The 19,264-nt window shown below is 48.8% G+C and overlaps 1 protein-coding gene across 1 annotated transcript; it reads right to left on the bottom strand.

Moving 5' to 3' along the window:
• Positions 1–3,162: 3,162 nt before the first annotated feature.
• LOC147960109 (uncharacterized) lies at positions 3,163–5,971 on the bottom strand. The gene is made up of 3 exons (XM_087533147.1): positions 4,738–5,971; positions 4,349–4,584; positions 3,163–3,522 (listed from the first exon to the last, which is right to left on the bottom strand). Exons 1-3 carry the CDS (start codon positions 5,969–5,971, stop codon positions 3,163–3,165), a joined length of 1,830 nt encoding a protein of 609 aa, XP_087389273.1.
• Positions 5,972–19,264: the final 13,293 nt, after the last annotated feature.

Here is a 19,264-nt window from a genome sequence, read left to right as displayed (position 1 = left end):
GGATGAGTACTCACGGTTGCTTTGCTCCCCCCTTTTCCCCTTTCTATACCCGTTTGTTGCGACCAGACGATGGAGTCCAGGAGCCAGACGCCACCGTCGACGACGACTCCTACTACACTGGAGGTGCCTACTACTACGTGCAGGCCGCTGACGACGACCAGGAGTAGTTTAGGAGGATCCCAGGTAGCAGGCCTGCGCCTCTTTCGATATGTATCCCTGTTTGTGCTAGCCTTCTTAAGGCAAACTTGTTTAAACTTATGTCTGTACTCAGATATTGTTGCTTCCGCTGACTCGTTTATGATCGAACTCTTGTATTCGAGCCCTCGAGGCCCCTGGCTTGTAATACGATGCTTGTATGACTTATTTTATTTGTAGAGTTGTGTTGTGATATCTTCCCGTGAGTCTCTGATCTTGATCGTACACATTTGTGTGTAGGATTAGTGTACGGTCAAATCGAGGGTGTCACAAATTATTTAAGAAAAAAGACATCTACAGGGCGAAGAAGTCGCTGAGCGCCGCGAAGTCGCTGACGTCGCCGCCGTCCTCGTCGTCGGCGGCCTTCTCCTTCTTGACGACGCGGCCATCCCTGCTGAACCCCTGCCCGGCGTCTCCAAGGCGGACCGGTGGTGGCGGCGGCGCGTCGTCGTCGTCGAGGACGACGACGCCTCCCTCGTCCCGGCCGTGGCGCCGGGCTTCGAAGCGCTCGAAGGCGGCGATCTGGCGCTACAGCTCCATCTGCGCCCAGTCGTCACGCGCCCACTTCAGGGCCGCCTCGTCGTCGAGCTCCTCCTCCTTGACGCCGCCGGCGATCCCGAGGAGCCCCGGCTCCTTGACGGCGGAGAGCTCCGGCTCCGTCTTCGGTTTGACGAAGCTCGGAGGTGCCGAGGAGGGGGTGCGCCGGCCGCCCTCGTTAATGACGATGCCGGTGTTGCGGGTGCGCCGACCGAGCGGCGTCTCCGCGGCGGGCTCGGGCTTGACGCCGAAGAGCGCTGGCGAGAAGGAGTGGAAGGAAGAGGAAGAGCCGAACCTCCTCGGCACCCACGGCCCGGCGCTCTGACCGAGGGGGGAGGGGGTACAGCCGCCGCGGCAGGGTATGCCAGCGGTGGGTTGTTGCCGCCCTCGAGGTACTCCAGCACCCCGTGCAGCATGCGGCCCGGGACGCCCCACCAGAGGCGGTAGCCGTCACTATTCTTGACGCCCCCACCACGGCGCCCCGTTCGTGGACGCCAACCGCTGCGCCTGCCGCCGCTAGAAATACTACGTCCACGCCGCGTGGTTGTCGGCGGCGTACTGGGGGAGGGCGCGCTGCTCCTTAGTCAGCGCCGACTGCACGCGGTCGACCTCGGCGGCGAAGAAGTCGGGGCGCGCGTCGACGTCGGGCACCGGGGGGATGGGGACGCCGTCGTTGCTGAGCCTCCACCCTGTTGGCCCGGCGCGCATGTTCGGCGGCGCCGGGATGTTGGCCTCAAACAGAAGCCACGCCTCCGATGACTAGAGCGAGCGGCGGCCGAAGCCGTTGGCCGCCGCGGCGTTGCCGGGGAAGCGCTCGGCCATCGCTAGAGAGGGAAGGAGGGAAGGGGAGGACATGGGGATGTAGAACTCGGCGGCGCGGACGGGAGAGAGTAGAGCTCGGCGGCGTACTGGGGAAGAGCAGAGTTCGGTGGCGTCTGGTTTGGGCTCGGGATGGTGTGGCCAGCGGCGAGGGGGAGCGGCAGGTCTTTATAGCCCGCGCCGTGTGTACGCATGGCGGGAGGGGAGGCGTCACCACGCCACCCGTGACGTGCCGGTCCGTGAGGAATCAATGGAAGGCTGACCGGCGGCAGCCTTGCCATCGATTCCCCGCGAAAAACCAAGGCGCGCTGGGGAAGACGAGGCTTCGTCTTGCTGACGCGGCTGGCCCGCGGCCCTTTCACGCCAAAACCGTTCGCCCCGACACCCCCGGGCGCCCCCCAGCGAGCCGGGTTCGGCTTGGGTCTGCCAGCGTCAGTTTCGGCCCAAGCCGGCGAAAAATGGGCTAGTGGGGGTGCGACTGGGCCAGTTTTTTTGGCACCGGCGCGGCAAAAACGCCTAGGAAGGGCCTGTTGGGGGCGCGGCTGGAGATGCTCTTAGCTTTAGTCTATCAATAGAGATACATTAAGATCGCAAAGGAGCAAAAAAGCGACCAATAGTAAACACGGCGACAATCTATTACTACTTGTCCATCTCTATTTCTAATGAAGTATTTGGTAGCCTGGTACGGTTTATTTTCGTCCAGTTTTTTTTCGCCTCACCTCCCACCACCTTTTCCCATTGGTTTATTTTCGCCTCACCTCTCACACAACCGAAAAAATATAAACGGATCCGAACTTTCCATGCGGGTGCAACTTATTTAGTAATGTTTTTATATGTGAAAAAATCAATCACGATCAATCTCAAAAGACCAAATCTAAATTAATTAACTTTACCATAAGTTGCTCGATCACGTTAATTAATATTTCCATACATCACCAAAAATGCATAAATTAAATTTACTGTCCAATCACATATCTAATCCCAGGAGTTTGCTAAGTTGTTTCGTTTCCTTCCCTCATCGATCGAACGAAGACACCCACCGATTTTCTTTTTCATCACGCCTGGTCTTTTCTCCTGGTCTTTTCCCTACCCCCACCACACGTCCTGTTACCAAAAGGATGACACCATGCTCTACTGCTGCACGTACGACCTCCACCGCCAGATCGTTTGCGCAAGAGCCAAAGCTTCGGCTGCCACCGCTCTCCAGTTCATGTGGCCCATGTTGTGAGGACCCGCAGGACTTCAACGGGCGCGGAGGCTGCAACCTATGGCGAGGGTGTCGATGCGTGTAGATGGCGGGGCCGCTTCAGTGGGAAGACGTGCATGGCTCGAAATCTGAGGTCGTGAGGCGACGATGGCGTCGGCAACGCCGATGACCACGAGGATTTGTAGCCGCAGCAGAAGAACAGCCTGTGGAGGTTGTGCAGCTCCTGCGTGTAGTAGATAAACCGGCGCCCAGGTACACTCCTTCTGATCTCCCTCTGATGATCACCGGGACACTACAAGTGTGTCGTTCATTGGGCCACGATAAAAATTCTTGAGGGTGCCCCAGGTGCGACTCTAGCTATCGAATGTCAAAGAACCTGACTGATTCTGGACTTTGACAAGGCTTCACGGTGAGTTCTCATAGTGGTCTATGTGCAAGATGGGATGCTGAGTTCTCCGGATCGGCCGAAGGGGCCGGGGCGTCGGGGCAGCCGAGGGGGCGGCCGCAGCGGTGGGGGCCGCGGCGACTGGGGCCGCCGAGGGTGCCGTGGCGACGGGGGCCACCGAGGGTGCCGCGGCGACAAGGGCGGCCGAGGGGGCCGCCGAGGGTGCCGCGGCGACAAGGGCGGCCGAGGGGGCCGCGGCGACGGGGGCCGCCGGCGCCTGGAGCGCAGGCAGGGCCAAGCCCGGTGCACGGCGGGGCGGTTCGCCAGAGGTGGGGGCAGGGGCGAACCGCGCCGCGGGGGACGCCGAGGGTGACGGTACCTGCTGAAACAAGAACACCAACTCATCAAAGTACACGTGCCGCGAGGTGAACACGCAGTGGGACACTGGATCATAGCACCGGTAACCTTTGGTGTTGGGAGGATAACCAAGGAAGATGCAAGGAAGCGACCGGGGAGCGAGTTTGTGAGGTGCAGTGGATGCGGTGCTAGGATAACAGAGACCAGAAAATGCGAAGACCATCATAAGATGGAACCGCACCAAAGAGAAGCTGGCGAGGAGTGTAGTTCCAGCGGGGACGACACGGGTGAATGTTGATGAGGAGGCTGGCGGTTGCAAGCGCGTCCGGCCAGTACCGGGGAGGCACGTAGGAGTGAAAGAGCAACGTGCGGACACAATTATTAAGAGTGCGAAGGACGCGCTCGGCGCGACCATTCTGCTGTGACGTGTAGGGGCAAGTGAGGCGAAAGATGGTGCCGTGCGACGCAAGAAGATTGCGGACGGCGACATTGTCAAACTCCTTTCCGTTGTCAGTTTGCAAGGCAAGAATAGGACGGTCGAATTGTGTGGTGACATAGGAATAAAAAGCGGTGAGTGTGGCAAGAGCGTCGGACTTGCGACGGAGAGAAAATGTCCACACATAGTGAGAGAAATCATCCAATATCACCAAATAGTATAAGTAACCCGTGTTGCTCGCAACCGGGGACGTCCAAACATCACTATGCAATAATTGAAACGGAAAAGTGGAAATGTTTGTAGACTCGCTAAAGGGAAGACGAACGTGCTTGCCAAGACGGCAAGCCTCACAAGAGTGGTCGTCAACCTTATTACATGAGAAAGAAAAACTCTGAAGAATCTGGCGCATAACGGTGGAGTTGGGATGGCCGAGGCGGGCATGCCAAAGGTCGACACTAGCAGCGAAGGCGGCGGGACGATGGGTGGTGGTGGCGCCGGAGGAATGCACCGGGTAAAGCTCGTCCGGGCTGTCACATCGGTGGAGTACTATCCGTGTACGGGCGTCCTTCACAGAAAAGCCGATATCGTCAAATTCAACAGTAATAAGGTTCTCACGAGCAAGGCGACGAACAGAAACAAGATTGGTAACTAAGTTAGGAGACACAAGAACATTAGACATGTTAACGGGAGTAGAAGTAGAAGGGAAAGACATATGACCGACATGTGTAATGGGAATGGAGGAACCGTTACCAAGGGTGATGTGAGTGGGAGTATGAACAAGAGTGGCGGATGTGAGGTTACCGGGATGAGCAGTCATGTGAGCGGTGGCGCCCGAGTCCATGTACCAGTCACCGCCGCCAACGTAGGAGCTCGGTGATGGGGTGGAGTGCAGAGCAGCGAGAAGGGTCGGGTCCCACGGCGGAGGCACCTGGGGGGGGGGGAGAAACCCTCCGTACGCGGGCGCGGGTGCGGGCGCGGCGTCGTAGCCGCTGTAGGGGGTGGCGTTCTGCGCGGTGAAGAGCGCCTGGTGGCTCGCCGGCTGAGGCCCAAGGGTGCCCGGAGCGGGAGCCCGAGGAACCGGCATCGAGTACGCGTGTACGACACCCGTCCACGGGTTGGTGATGTAAGTCCAGGGTGGGGTGGCCTGCTGTTGCTGCTGACGAGGAGCCCCCCGTGAGCCCGTTTGCGCCCGCCCCTGCGGCGGTTGCCGCGGCGCCCGCCACCCTGTTGCGGCTGCTGGGGGGCAGCGGGTGGGGCGTGGGGCGCGGGCGGGAGGGGGGGTAAAACCCCGGAGGCGCGGGGGCGCCGGCTGGTGATGGGGCGCAGGTACGGGCGGAGCAGCCGGTGGAGGGGCACCGCACGAGGTGCCGGCGGCGAGGGCGTAGTGCTGCACGCGCTTCTTGACCCCCTTCATCCGGCGCTCCTCCAACTGCAAGTATGTCACAAACTTGGGGAAGGAGGGCTCCGGCATGAGGGAGAGGTTGGAGGCGGCGTTACCGAAGTCCTCGTTGAGGCCGACCGTAAGCGTGCTGAGGAGGAGGTCGTCATCAACCTTGGCGCCAATGTCACGGAGCTCATCCGCCAACGTCTTCAGACGGCGGCAGCAGTCATCGATTGACTGATCATCCTGATGATAGTCAAAAAATTCCTTCTGCAAAAACACACGGCGCTGAAGCTTGTTGTCGGTGAAGAGGCCGTTGAGCTTGACCCACAGAGCGCGAGCATCATCACCATCGCTTACGACCGTGTGAAACAGGTCCTTCGAGATGGTGGTGAAGAACCACCGAATGAGCGTGGCGTCGATCGTGGTCCACTCGGAGTCGCCCACCATGATGCGGGAGTCGACGGAGCCGTCAATGTGATCCACGAGGTTGTTCTCGTGGAAGAGTAGCGAGAAGTACGTCTTCCACGCAAAGTACGTGGCGTCGGTGGCATCGAGGACGACGGGGACGCGGTCGTGGATGTTGATGTCGCGGATGTCAGCGGGGTCTGGCCCGACGAAGGGGTTGTAGGAGGAAGAGTCGGTGGAAGTCATAGCAACACAGAGAAGGGAGCGGAGCGGCGCGAGGCAGCTGGCGGCGGCTCGGGCGATCTACGCGCGAGCAAGCAGCCGCGTAAGCAGCAGTGATGCAGCGGGTAACGTAGCGTGCGGGCGACGTAGCGTGCGGGCTAGCGACGTGGAGGGATCGGGATCGGGAAGCTAGCGGCGTGGCGTGGCACGAAGCGAGCGAGCGGTGGTTGGCGGCTAGCGTCCAAGTGGGATTGGGGTTGGCGGCTAGCGGGATGGATACGGCACGGCGCGGCGCGGAACAGGCAGGCGCGGCGCGGGAGAGTGGGTGGGGAGGCGGCGACAGTTGTAGATCGCGGCGGCGGCGGCGACCCGAGGCGGCGGCTAGGGTTAGGCGGAAGCGGGATTAGATCGACTTGTGATAGATACCATGTGGAGAATAATTTGATGTATCGATAATAATTGATCGTGCACTGGGTAAGGGGTGTGACTAGTGTCTTGTTTCCCAAGATACAAGTACATACAGGGGGAGAGAAACACTACAGGTGCGACATACAAAACCCAGACCTACGTGTATATACACATGTTCAACAGATATGTATGATGATTAGTCGATCAAGCACTTGATTTCTAATACTAGCAATTGTGTTTCTGGAACTTCTAATACTACTGGCAGTTTTGTTTCATTATCCAGCATTGAAATTATTTATATGGTGATGGCTGCAGCATAGCCATCATTTGAAGTAGATAATCTACAAGGCTATTTATCATCATATAAGGGTTTCATGTTCCATACTACTGCAAATCATTTGGTGCTGCGGTGCAACTCCGTTCTTGCTCGTAATTATCTAAATTTCTGAACATTGGTGTTCTTCAATACTACTGCGATCCAGTCATTGATGGGAAGGTACATTGATCCATGATATTTCTATTAGAATTATGTGTCCTGCAACTATATTCAAATTACTAGGAGTTAATAATATTCGGAACACCTCGTTATGGAATTACTTTACATGATTATCATGGAATTATCACTTGTTGGAACGTATTTAAGTTATATGCTTAAGGAAGTTGGTCGACTATCAGTGAAATACAATATACTATTTATATTGGAAAGACTACCCGGATAAAGTGATAATCGGAAGGAGCTAGATTGTATAGTTAGATTACAGGCCTAATGTTGATCTACATGATTAAAAGAATTTACACTCTATTATGACGCGTTGCTCACAATCGCGTGCTCCGGGGACATAAGGGGAAAAATCCGTTAACAGACAAATATGATCGTAGTTGATAATTTGATCTGGACTCTATTCCGGAAACTAGTGAAAAAACTAGGAATCTTATATTTGTATAAGAGGTGGTCTCTTTGAAAAAACTCTCTCTCAGAATTTTGGGAAACAGGAACTAATGACATGGTTTGCTAACTGAATACATTATGTATGGTCTTATAACAAGTTTCACATCAATGGAATAACAGGTCATATCATTTTCTAAATGAAGCAAGGAGTTCATCTACAAATGTAAGTGTAAAATATTGTTTGCATTATTATTGTATACATTAACATTGTTTTGTTGTTTGCAATGATAAAATCAGGTTGATGGAAGTGAAAGCTTGGTCATGTTTTAAATTTCATATGAAAGGAATGTTTGAAGCTTCCTATGTTTTGGGAGTGGAAATACATAGGGAATGTTTTGAAACGTTTTTTCTACGGAAAATTGCAAACCTATTAAAGCACCTTTGACGAAGGGAAGACACTCAATGAGGAATTATTTTTTAACTCATGAGGAAAAGGAATGAACAAATGTGGAAGGATAAAAGGGTGGTTAAGGGAATCCCACACATCATGATCATGGAAAGTGCATCACAATGTAACATTTATTCTAGGAATTGTATTAAAAGTAAACACATTGAGGAAGCTATTACTATATTTACGAGATGAGAAATAAATCTAGGTACACATATTCAATTGTTATTTTTTGTACTAATATGGTGCAGGTTCACTGACCGAAGTCAGGAATTTCTTTCAAAACATGGTTACTGATGGAACTTCATCACGTGATTGGATTTGATATTTATTTGGTTTTTGGGAACTTTATTCAAGATGGATATCTTCTATTTGACTCAATGTGGAATTATTCATATTATTGATATATGTGACTGAAAATAACTGATGCGGAATTTCACTTGAGGAAACAAAATACTCAAGGTGCCTATAAAGGTGGAATTACACTCAAGGAAATAATACTCGAGGCGCCGAGGACAGGTGTGCTGGAATAGTTAGGCGGAAACTAAAGGTCTCTAATGATCTTAAGTGTCACAACAAGGAAACATATTGAGGGAAAGTGTCACATTTTTAGTCTGGGTTTTTCAACGTAGTGCTAATATGATTGTTGATCCTTGACTAAGCCTCTTAGTCAGGAGGTATTTGGTAAGCATGTTAAGACTATGGGTTTATGAATATTTGAATGATCGTTTTGGACAAGTGGGAGATGTTGGAATTATGTGTCCTGCAACTATATTCAAATTACTAGGAGTTAATAATATTCGGAATACCTCATTATGGAATTACTTTACATGATTATCATGGAATTATCACTTGTTGGAACATAATTAAGTTATATGCTTAAGGAAGCTGGTTGATTATCAGTGGAATACAATATACTATTTATATTGGAAAGACTACCAGGGTACAGTGATAATCGGAAGGAGCTAGATCGTATAGTTAGATTACAGCCCTAATGTTGATCTACATGATTAGAGGAATTTACACTCTATTATGACGCATCGCTCACAAGCGCGTGCTCCGGGGACATAAGGGGTAGAATCCGTTAACAGACAAATATTTTTGTGGTTGATAATTTGATCTGGACTCTATCCCAAAAACTAGTGAAAAAAACTAGGAATCTTATATTTGTATAAGAGGTGGACTCTTTGGAAAGACAATATAAGAAGGTCCCTACCCTCTAGCCTCAGATATGCGAATTGTGAGCGACACCACGGATAAACGCAGAGGAATAGGGGATAGACCACAAACCCTAAATTTCTAACATTGGCATCTAGAGCGAGGTTCGTCCACCGTACAACTCTGCCGACATGGTCGTCGATGGACACTTTTAATTCGCTCCAAACTCTACCGGAGCGCCGCTCCTAGTCGATGTTGTCCTGCTGCATTCTTTGGCCCGTTGGTCCAGTCGGCTGCATCGAGTGGTCAGGCGGCGCCCCCTTATTGCCTCTTGTCAAGATCTACTCATCGCCGCCGGAAACTTGCAGTCATTCGGAATTCAAAACAAGCCATAACGCGGAATGGCTGCTCCTCGGGAAAACTATGATTGGTGGCATGTTCAAGCCATGATCATGTTGGGGAACGTAGTAATTTCAAAAAAATTCCTACGCACACGCAAGATCATGGTGATGCATAGCAACGAGAGGGGAGAGTGTGTCCACGTACCCTCGTAGATCGAAAGCGGAAGTATTAGCACAACGCGGTTAATGTAGTCGTACGTCTTCACGATATGACCGATCAAGTACCAAACGCACGACACCTCCGAGTTCAGCCCAATGACGTCCCTCTAACTCCGATCCAGCCGAGTGTTGAGGGAGAGTTTCGTCAGCACGACGGTGTGGTGACGATGTTGATGTTCTACCGACACAGGGCTTCGCCTAAGCACCGCTACAGTATTATCGAGGTGGACTATGGTGGAGGGGGGCACTGCACACGGCTAAGAGATGATCAACTCGATCAACTTGTGTGTCTAGAGGTGCCCCCTGCCCCTGTATATAAAGGAGCAAGGGGGGAGGCGGCCGGCCTAGGAGGAGGGCGCGCCAAGGGGGGAGTCCAACTCCCATCGGGAGTAGGACTCCTCCTTTCCTTGTTGGAGTAGGAGTGAAGGAAAGAGGAGGAGAGGGAGAAGGAAAAGGGGGCTGCACCCCTTGTCCAATTCGGACTAGAGGGGGGGGGGGTAGGCCTCCTTCCTTTTGGCCTATCTCCTCTATTCCCGTATGGCCCAATAAAGCCCATATACTCCCCGGCGAATTCCCGTAACTCTCCGGTACTCTGAAAAATACCCGAATCACTCGGAACCTTTCCGAAGTCCGAATATAGTCGTCCAATATATCGATCTTTATGTCTCGACCATTTCGAGACTCCTCGTTATATCCCCGATCTCATCCGGGACTCCGAACTCCTTCGGTACATCAAAACATATAAACTCATAATATAACTGTCATCGTAGCGTTAAGCGTGCGGACCCTACGGGTTCGAGAACTATGTAGACATGACCGAGACACGTCTCTGGTCAATAACCAATAGCGGAACCTGGATGCTCATATTGGTGTTGGGGAACGTAGTCATTTCAAAATTTTCCTATGCACACGCAAGATTATGGTGATGCATAGCAACGAGAGGGGAGAGTATGATCTACGTACCCTTGTAGACCGACATCGGAAGCGTTATGACAATGCGGTTGATGTAGTCGTACGTCTTCACGGCCCGACCGATCAAGCACCGAAACTACGGCACCTCCGAGTTTTAGCACACATTCAGCTCGATGACGATCCCCGGACTCCGATCCAGCAAAGTGTCGGGGAAGAGTTCTGTCAGCACGACAATGTGGTGACGATCTTGATGTTCTACCGTCGCAGGGCTTCGCCTAAGCACTGCTACAATATTATCGAGGAGTATGGTCGAAGGGGGCACCGCACACGGCTAAGAAAACAATCACGTGGATCAACTTGTGTGTCTAGGGGTGCCCCCTGCCCCCGTATATAAAGGAGCAAGGGGAGGAGGCTGGCCGGCCCTAGGGCGCGCCAAGGAGGAGGAGTCCTCCTCCTAGTAGGAGTAGGACTCCCCTCTTTCCTACTCCTACTAGGAGGGGGAAAGGAAGGGGGAGAGGGAGAAGGAAAGGGGGGCGCCGCCCCCCCTCTCCTAGTCCAATTCGGACCAGAGGGGGAGGGGGCGCGCGGCCCACCCTGGCCGCCCCTCTCTCTCTCCACTAAGGCCCATAAGGCCCATTACTTCTCCCGGGGGGTTCCGGTAACCCTCCGGCAATCCGGTTTTCTCCGAAATCACTCGGAACACTTCCGGTGTCCCAATATAGCCGTCCAATATATCAATCTTTATGTATCGACCATTTCGAGACTCCTCGTCGTGTCCTTGATCACATCCGGAAGTCCGAACTAACTTCGGTACATCAAAACTCATAAACTCATAATATAACTGTCATCGAAACCTTAAGCGTGCGGACCCTACGGGTTCGAGAACAATGTAGACATGACCGAGACATGTCTCCGATCAATAACCAATAGCGGAACCTGGATGCTCATATTGGCTCCCACATATTCTACGAAGATCTTTATCGGTCAGACCGCATAACAACATACGTTGTTCCCTTTGTCATCGGTATGTTACTTGCCAGAGATTCGATCGTCGGTATCTCAATACCTAGTTCAATCTCGTTACCGGCAAGTCTCTTTACTCGTTTCTTAATACATCATCTCGCAACTAACTCATTAGTGCAATGCTTGCAAGGCTTATGTGATGTGCATTACCGAGAGGGCCCAGAGATACCTCTCCGACAATCGGAGTGACAAATCTTAATCTCGAAATACGCCAACCCAACATTTACCTTTGGAGACACCTATAGAGCTCCTTTATAATCACCCAGTTATGTTGTGACATTTGGTAGCACACAAAGTGTTCCTCTGGCAAACGGGAGTTGCATAATCTCATAGTCATAGGAACATGTATAAGTCATGAAGAAAGCAATAGCAACATACTAAACGATCGGGTGCTAAGCTAATGGAATGGGTCATGTCAATCACATCATTCTCCTAATAATGTGATCCCGTTAATCAAATGACAACACATGTCTATGGTTAGGAAACATAACCATCTTTGATTAACGAGCTAGTCAAGTAGAGGCATACTAGTGACGTTTAGTTTGTCTATGTATTCACACAAGTATTATGTTTCCAGATAATACAATTCTAGCATGAATAAGAAACATTTATCATGATATAAGGAAATAAAATAATAACATTATGATTGCCTCTAGGGCATATTTCCTTCAGTCTCCCACTTGCACTAGAGTCAATAATCTAGATTACACAGTAATGATTCTAACACCCATGGAGCTTTGGTGCTGATCATGTTTTGCTCGTGGAAGAGGCTTAGTCAATGGGTCTGCAACATTCAGATCCGTATGTATCTGGCAAATCTCTATGTCTCCCACCTGGACTAGATCCCGGATGGAATTGAAGCGTCTCTTGATGTGCTTGGTTCTCTTGTGAAATCTGGATTCTTTGCCAAGGCAATTGCACCAGTATTGTCACAAAAGATTTTCATTGGACCCGATGCACTAGGTATGACACCTAGATCGGATATGAACCCTTCATCCAGACTCCTTCGTTTGCTGCTTCCGAAGCAGCTATGTACTCCGCTTCACATGTAGATCCCGCCACAACACTTTGTTTAGAACTGCACCAACTGACAGCTCCACCGTTTAATGTAAACACGTATCCGGTTTGCGATTTAGAATCATCCGGATCAGTGTCAAAGCTTGCATCAACGTAACCATTTACGATGAGCTCTTTGTCACCTCCATATATGAGAAACATATCCTTAGTCCTTTTCAGGTATTTCAGGATGTTCTTGACTGCTGTCCAGTGATCCACTCCTGGATTACTTTGGTACCTCCCTGCTAGACTTATAGCAAGACACACATCAGGTTTGGTACACAACATTGCATACATGATAGAGCCTATGGCTGAAGCATAGGGAACATCTTTCATTTTCTCTTTATCTTCTGCATTGGTCGGGCATTGAGTCTTACTCAATTTCACACCTTGTAACACAGGCAAGAATCCTTTCTTTGCTTGATCCATTTTGAACTTCTTCAAAATTTTATCAAGGTATGTGCTTTGTGAAAGTCCAATTAAGCGTCTTGATCTATCTCTATAGATCTTAATGCCCAATATGTAAGCAGCTTCACCGAGGTCTTTCATTAAAAACTCTTATTCAAGTATCCCTTTATGCTATCCAGAAATTCTATATCATTTCCAATTAGTAATATGTCATCTACATATAATATCAGAAATGCTACAGAGCTCCCACTCACTTTCTTGTAAATACAGGCTTCTCCAAAAGTCTGTACAAAACCAAATGCTTTGATCACACTATCAAAGCGTTTATTCCAACTCCGAGAGGCTTGCACCAGTCCATAAATGGATCGCTGGAGCTTGCACACTTTGTTAGCTCCCTTTGGATCGACAAAACCTTTCGGCTGCATCATATACAACTCTTCTTCCAGAAATTCATTCAGGAATGCAGTTTTGACATCCATTTGCCAAATTTCATAATCATAAAATGCGGCAATTGCTAACATGATTCGGACAGACTTAAGCATCGCTACAGGTGAGAAGGTCTCATCGTAGTCAATCCCTTGAACTTGTCGAAAACCTTTTGCGACAAGTCGAGATTTGTAGACAGTAACATTACCGTCAGCGTCAGTCTTCTTCTTGAAGATCCATTTATTCTCAATTGCTTGCCGATCTTTGGGCAAGTCAACCAAAGTCCACACTTTGTTCTCATACATAGATCCCATCTCAGATTTCATGGCTTCAAGCCATTTTGCGGAATCTGGGCTCACCATCGCTTCTCCATAGTTCGTAGGTTCATCATGATCTAGTAGCATGACTTCCAGAACAGGATTACCGTACCACTCTGGTGCGGATCTTACTTTGGTTGATCTACGAGGTTCAGTAATATCTTGCTCTGAAGTTTCATGATCATCGTCATTAGCTTCCTCACTAATTGGTGTAGGTGTCAAAGAAACCGGTTTCTGTGATGTACTACTTTCCAATAAGGGAGCAGGTACAGTTACCTCATCAAGTTCTACTTTCCTCCCACTCACTTCTTTCTAGAGAAACTCCTTCTCTAGAAAGTTTCTGAATTTAGCAACAAAAGTCTTGCCTTCAGATCTGTGATAGAAGGTGTATCCAATAGTTTCCTTTGGATATCCTATGAAGACACATTTCTCCGATTTGGGTTCGAGCTTATCAGGTTGAAGTTTTTTCACATAAGCATCGCAGCCCCAAACTTTCAGAAACGACAACTTTGGTTTCTTGCCAAACCACAGTTCATAAGGCGTCGTCTCAACGGATTTTGATGGTGCCCTATTTAACGTGAATGCGGCCGTCTCTAGAGCATAACCCCAAAACAATAGCGGTAAATAAGTAAGAGACATCATAGATCGCACCATATCTAGTAAAGTACGATTACGACGTTCGGACACATCATTACGCTGTGGTGTTCCGGGTGGCGTGAGTTGCGAAACTATTCCGCATTGTTTCAAATGTACACCAAACTTGTAACTCAAATATTCTCCTCCACGATCAGATCGTAGGAATTTTATTTTCTTGTTACGATGATTTTCAACTTCACTCTGAAATTCTTTGAACTTTTCAAATGTTTCAGACTTATGTTTCATTAAGTAGATATACCCATATCTGCTTAAGTCATCTATGAAGGTGAGAAAATAACGATATCCACCACGAGCCTCAATATTCATCGGACCACATGTTGGGGAACGTAGCATAAATTCAAAATTTTCCTACGTGTCACCAAGATCAATCTATGGTGTCATCTAGCAACGAGGGAGGAGTGGATCTACATACCCTTGTAGATCGCGCGCGGAAGCGTTCAAGAGAACGGGGTTGATGGAGTCGTACTCGTCGTGATTCAAATCACCGATGATCCTAGTGCCGAACGGACGGCACCTCCGCGTTCAACACACGTACGGATCGGAGACGTCTCCCACGCCTTGATCCAGCAAGGAGGAGGGAGAGGTTGATGGAGATCCAGCAGCACGACGGCGTGGTGGAAGTAGCGGGATTCCAACAGGGCTTCGCCAAGCGCTGCGGGAGGAGGGAGTTGTGTCACGGGAGGGAGAGGGAGGCGCCAGGGCTCAGGTATGTTTGCTCCTCCTTTTCCCCACTATATATAGGGCCAAGGGAGAGGGGGGGTGCAGCCCTTGACCCTTCCTCCAAGGAAGGGTGCGGCCAAAGGGGGGGAGGAGTCCATCCTCCCCAAGGCACCTCGGAGGTGCCTTCCCCTTTTAGGACTCTCCCCTTTTTTTCTTCTCTTGGCGCATGGGCCTCTTGGGGCTGGTGCCCTTGGCCCATATAGGCCAAGGCACACCCCCTACAGCCCATGTGGCCCCCCGGGGCAGGTGGCCCCACCCGGTGGACCCCCGGGACCCTTCCGGTGGCCCCGGTACAATACCGGTGACCCCGAAACTTGTCCCGATGGCCGAAATAGCACTTCCTATATATAATTCTTTACCTCCGGACCATTCCGGAACTCCTCGTGACGTCCGGGATCTCATCCGGGACTCCGAACAACTTTCAGGTTACCGCATACTAATATCTCTATAACCCTAGCGTCACCGAACCTTAAGTGTGTAGACCCTACGGGTTCGGGAGACATGCAGACATGACCGAGACGTTCTCCGGTCAATAACCAACAGCGGGATCTGGATACCCGTGTTGGCTCCCACATGTTCCACGATGATCTCATCGGATGAACCACGATGTCAAGGACTTAATCAATCCCGTATACAATTCCCTTTGTCTAGCGGTATTATACTTGCCCGAGATTCGATCGTCGGTATACCGATACCTTGTTCAATCTCGTTACCGGCAAGTCTCTTTACTCGTTCTGTAACACATCATCCCGTGATCAACTCCTTGATCACATTGTGCACATTATGATGATGTCCTACCGAGTGGGCCCAGAGATACCTCTCCGCTTACACAGAGTGACAAATCCCAGTCTCGATTCGTGCCAACCCAACAGACACTTTCGGAGATACCTGTAGTGTACCTTTATAGCCACCCAGTTACGTTGTGACGTTTGGCACACCCAAAGCACTCCTACGGTATCCGGGAGTTGCACAATCTCATGGTATAAGGAAATGATACTTGACATTAGAAAAGCTTTAGCATACGAACTACACGATCTTTGTGCTAGGCTTAGGATTGGGTCTTGTCCATCACATCATTCTCCTAATGATGTGATCCCGTTATCAACGACATCCAATGTCCATGGTTAGGAAACCGTAACCATCTATTGATCAACGAGCTAGTCAACTAGAGGCTTACTAGGGACATGGTGTTGTCTATGTATCCACACATGTATCTGAGTTTCCTATCAATACAATTATAGCATGGATAATAAACGATTATCATGAACAAGGAAATATAATAATAACTAATTTATTATTGCCTCTAGGGCATATTTCCAACAGTCTCCCACTTGCACTAGAGTCAATAATCTAGTTCACATCGCCATGTGATTAACACTCACAGGTCACATCGCCATGTAACCAACATCCAAAGAGTTTACTAGAGTCAATAATCTAGTTCACATCACTATGTGATTAACACTCAATGAGTTCTGGGTTTGATCATGTTGCTTGTGAGAGAGGTTTTAGTCAACGGGTCTGAACCTTTCAGATCCGTGTGGTCTTTACAAATCTCTATGTCATCTCCTAGATGTAGCTACCATGCTCTATTTGGAGCTATTCCAAATATCTGTTCTACTATACGAATCCAGTTTACTACTCAGAATAATCTGGATTAGTGTCGAAGCTTGCATCGGCGTAACCCTTTACGACGAACTCTTTTACCACCTCCATAATCGAGAAAATTCCTTAGTCCACTAGTTACTAAGGATAACTTTGACCGCTGTCCTGTGATCCATTCTTGGATCACTTTTGCACCCCTTGACTGACTCATGGCAAGGCACACTTCAGGTGCGGTACACAACATAGCATACTGTAGAGCCTATGTCTTAAGCATAGGGGACGACCTTCGTCCTTTCTCTCTATTCTGCCATGGTCGAGCTTTAAGTCTTAACTTCATACCGTACAACTCAGGCAAGAACTCCTTTGACTGATCCATCTTGAACACCTTCAAGATCATGTCAAGGTATGTGCTCATTTGAAAGTTCCATTAAGCGTTTTGATCTATCCTTATAGATCTTGATGCTCAATGCTCAAGCAGCTTAATCCAGGCTTTCCATTGAAAACACTTTCCAAATAACCCTATATGCTTTCCAGAAATTCTACGTCATTTCTGATCCATAATATGTCAACAACATATACTCATCAGAAATTCTATAGTGCTCCCACTCACTTCTTTGGAAATACAAGTTTCTCATAAACTTTGTATACACCCAAAATCTTTGATCATCTCATCAAAGCATACATCCCAACTCCGAGATGCTTACTCCAGTCCTTAGAAGGATTGCTGGAGCTTTGCATACTTATTAGCATCTTTCAGGATTGACAAAACCTTCCGGTTGTATCACATACAACCTTTCCTCAAGAAAATCATCGAGGAAACAATGTTTTGATATCCTATCTGCAAGATTTCATAAATAATGCAGTAATCGCTAATATAATTCCAACAGACTCTTAGCATCGCTACGAGTGAGAAAGTCTCATCATAGTCAACTCCTTGAACTTGTCGGAAAACATCTTAATGACAAGTCGAGCTTTCTTGATGGTGATACTTACCATCATTGTCCGTCTTCCTTTTAAAATCCATCTGTACTCAATAGCCTTACGACCATCGAGCCGTTCTGCCAAAGTCTACACTTTGTTTTCATACATGGATCCTCTCTCGGATTTTATGGCCTCGAGCCATTTATCGGAATATGGGCCCACCATCGCTTCTCCATAGCTCGTAGGTTCATTGTTGTCTAGCAACATGACTTCCAAGACAAGATTACGTACCACTCTGAAGTAGTACGCATCCTTGTCATCCTACGAGGTTTGGTAGTGACTTGATCTGAAGTTTCATGATCACTATCATAAGCTTCCACTTCAATTGGTGTAGGTGCCACAGGAACAACTCCATGTGCCCTGTCACACACTAGTTGAAGAGACGGTTCAATAACCTCATCAAGTCTCCACCATCCTCCCACTCAATTCTTTCGAGAGAAACTTTTCCTCGTGAAAGGACCCGATTCTAGAAACAATCCCTTATTGCTTTCGGATCTGAGACAGGAGGTATACCCAACTGTTTTGGGTGTCCTATGAAGATGCATTTATCCGCTTTGGGTTCGAGCTTATCAGCCTGAAACTTTTTCACATAAGCGTCGCAGCCCCAAACCTTTAAGAAATGACAGCTTAGGTTTCTCTAAACCATAGTTCATACGGTGTCATATCATCGGAATTACGTGGTGCCCTATTTAAAGTGAATGTGGTTGTCTCTAATGCCTAACCCATAAACTATCGTGGTAATTCGATAAGAAACATCATGGTATGCATCATATCCAATAGGGTGCAGTTATGATGTTCGGACACACCATCACACTATGGTGTTCCAGGCTGTATTAGTTGTGAAACAATTTCCACAATGTCTTAATTCTGTGCCAAACTCGCAATTCAGATATTCATCTCTATGATCATATCATAGATCTTTTATCCTCTTGTCACGACGATCTTTCAACTTCACCCTGAACTTACTTGAACCTTTCAATAATTCAGACTCGTGATTCATCAAGCAAATATACTCAACATCTACTCAAATCATCTGTGAAGTAAGAACATAACGATATCCACTACATGCCTCAGCACTCATTGGACTGCACACATCAAAATGTATTACTTCCAACAAGTTGCTTTCTAGTTCCATTTTACTGAAACCGAGGCTTTCAGTCATCTTGCCCATGTGGTATGTTTTGCATGTCTCAAGTGATTCAAGATCAAGTGAGTTCAAACGGTCCATTTGCATGGAGTTTCTTCATGCATATACACCAATAGACATGGTCCGCATGTCTCAAACTTTTCAAAAATGAGTGAGCCCAAAGATCCATCAACATGGAGCTTCTTCATGCGTTTTATACCGATATGACTTACGTGGCAGTGCCACAAGTAGGTGGTACTATCATTACTATCTTTTGGCATGAACATGTGTATCACTACGATCGAGATTCCATAAACCATTCATTTTAGGTGTAAGACCATTGAAGGTATTATTCAAATAAACAGAGTAACCGTTATTCTCCTTAAATGAATAACCGTATTGCGATAGACATAATCCAATCATGTCTATGCTCAACGCAAGCACCAATCTCGATGGTAGAGGGAGCGTACGATATTTGATCAACCTTGGAAATACTTCCAACACATATCGTCATCTCACCTTTCAGCTAGTCTCCGCTTATTCCGTAGCCTTTTGTTTCGAGTTACTAACACTTAGTAACCGAACCGGTATCTAATACCCTGGTGCTACTAGGAGTACTAGTAAAG

Source organism: Triticum urartu, chromosome 7A (genome assembly GCF_056163025.1).
Source record: "Triticum urartu cultivar PI428250 chromosome 7A, HENAU_Tu73, whole genome shotgun sequence".
In the NCBI taxonomy this organism is placed as follows: domain Eukaryota; kingdom Viridiplantae; phylum Streptophyta; class Magnoliopsida; order Poales; family Poaceae; genus Triticum; species Triticum urartu.
The sequence above is the reverse complement of the archived record's forward strand: the minus strand, read 5'-3'. Positions and strand labels throughout refer to the sequence as shown.

Bases quoted from the DNA above. Each gene is read 5' to 3' on its own strand.
- LOC147960109 (XM_087533147.1), bottom strand. From the start codon at position 5,971: ATGACTTCCACCGACTCTTCCTCCTACAACCCCTTCGTCGGGCCAGAC. The intron at 4,585-4,737 runs GTAACCTCACAT...CTCCTAACTTAG, and splicing joins TCACATGACTGCTCATCCCG to TTACCAATCTTGTTTCTGTT. The intron at 3,523-4,348 runs GTTATGCGCCAG...TTGTTTCAGCAG, and splicing joins TCGGCCATCCCAACTCCACC to GTACCGTCACCCTCGGCGTC.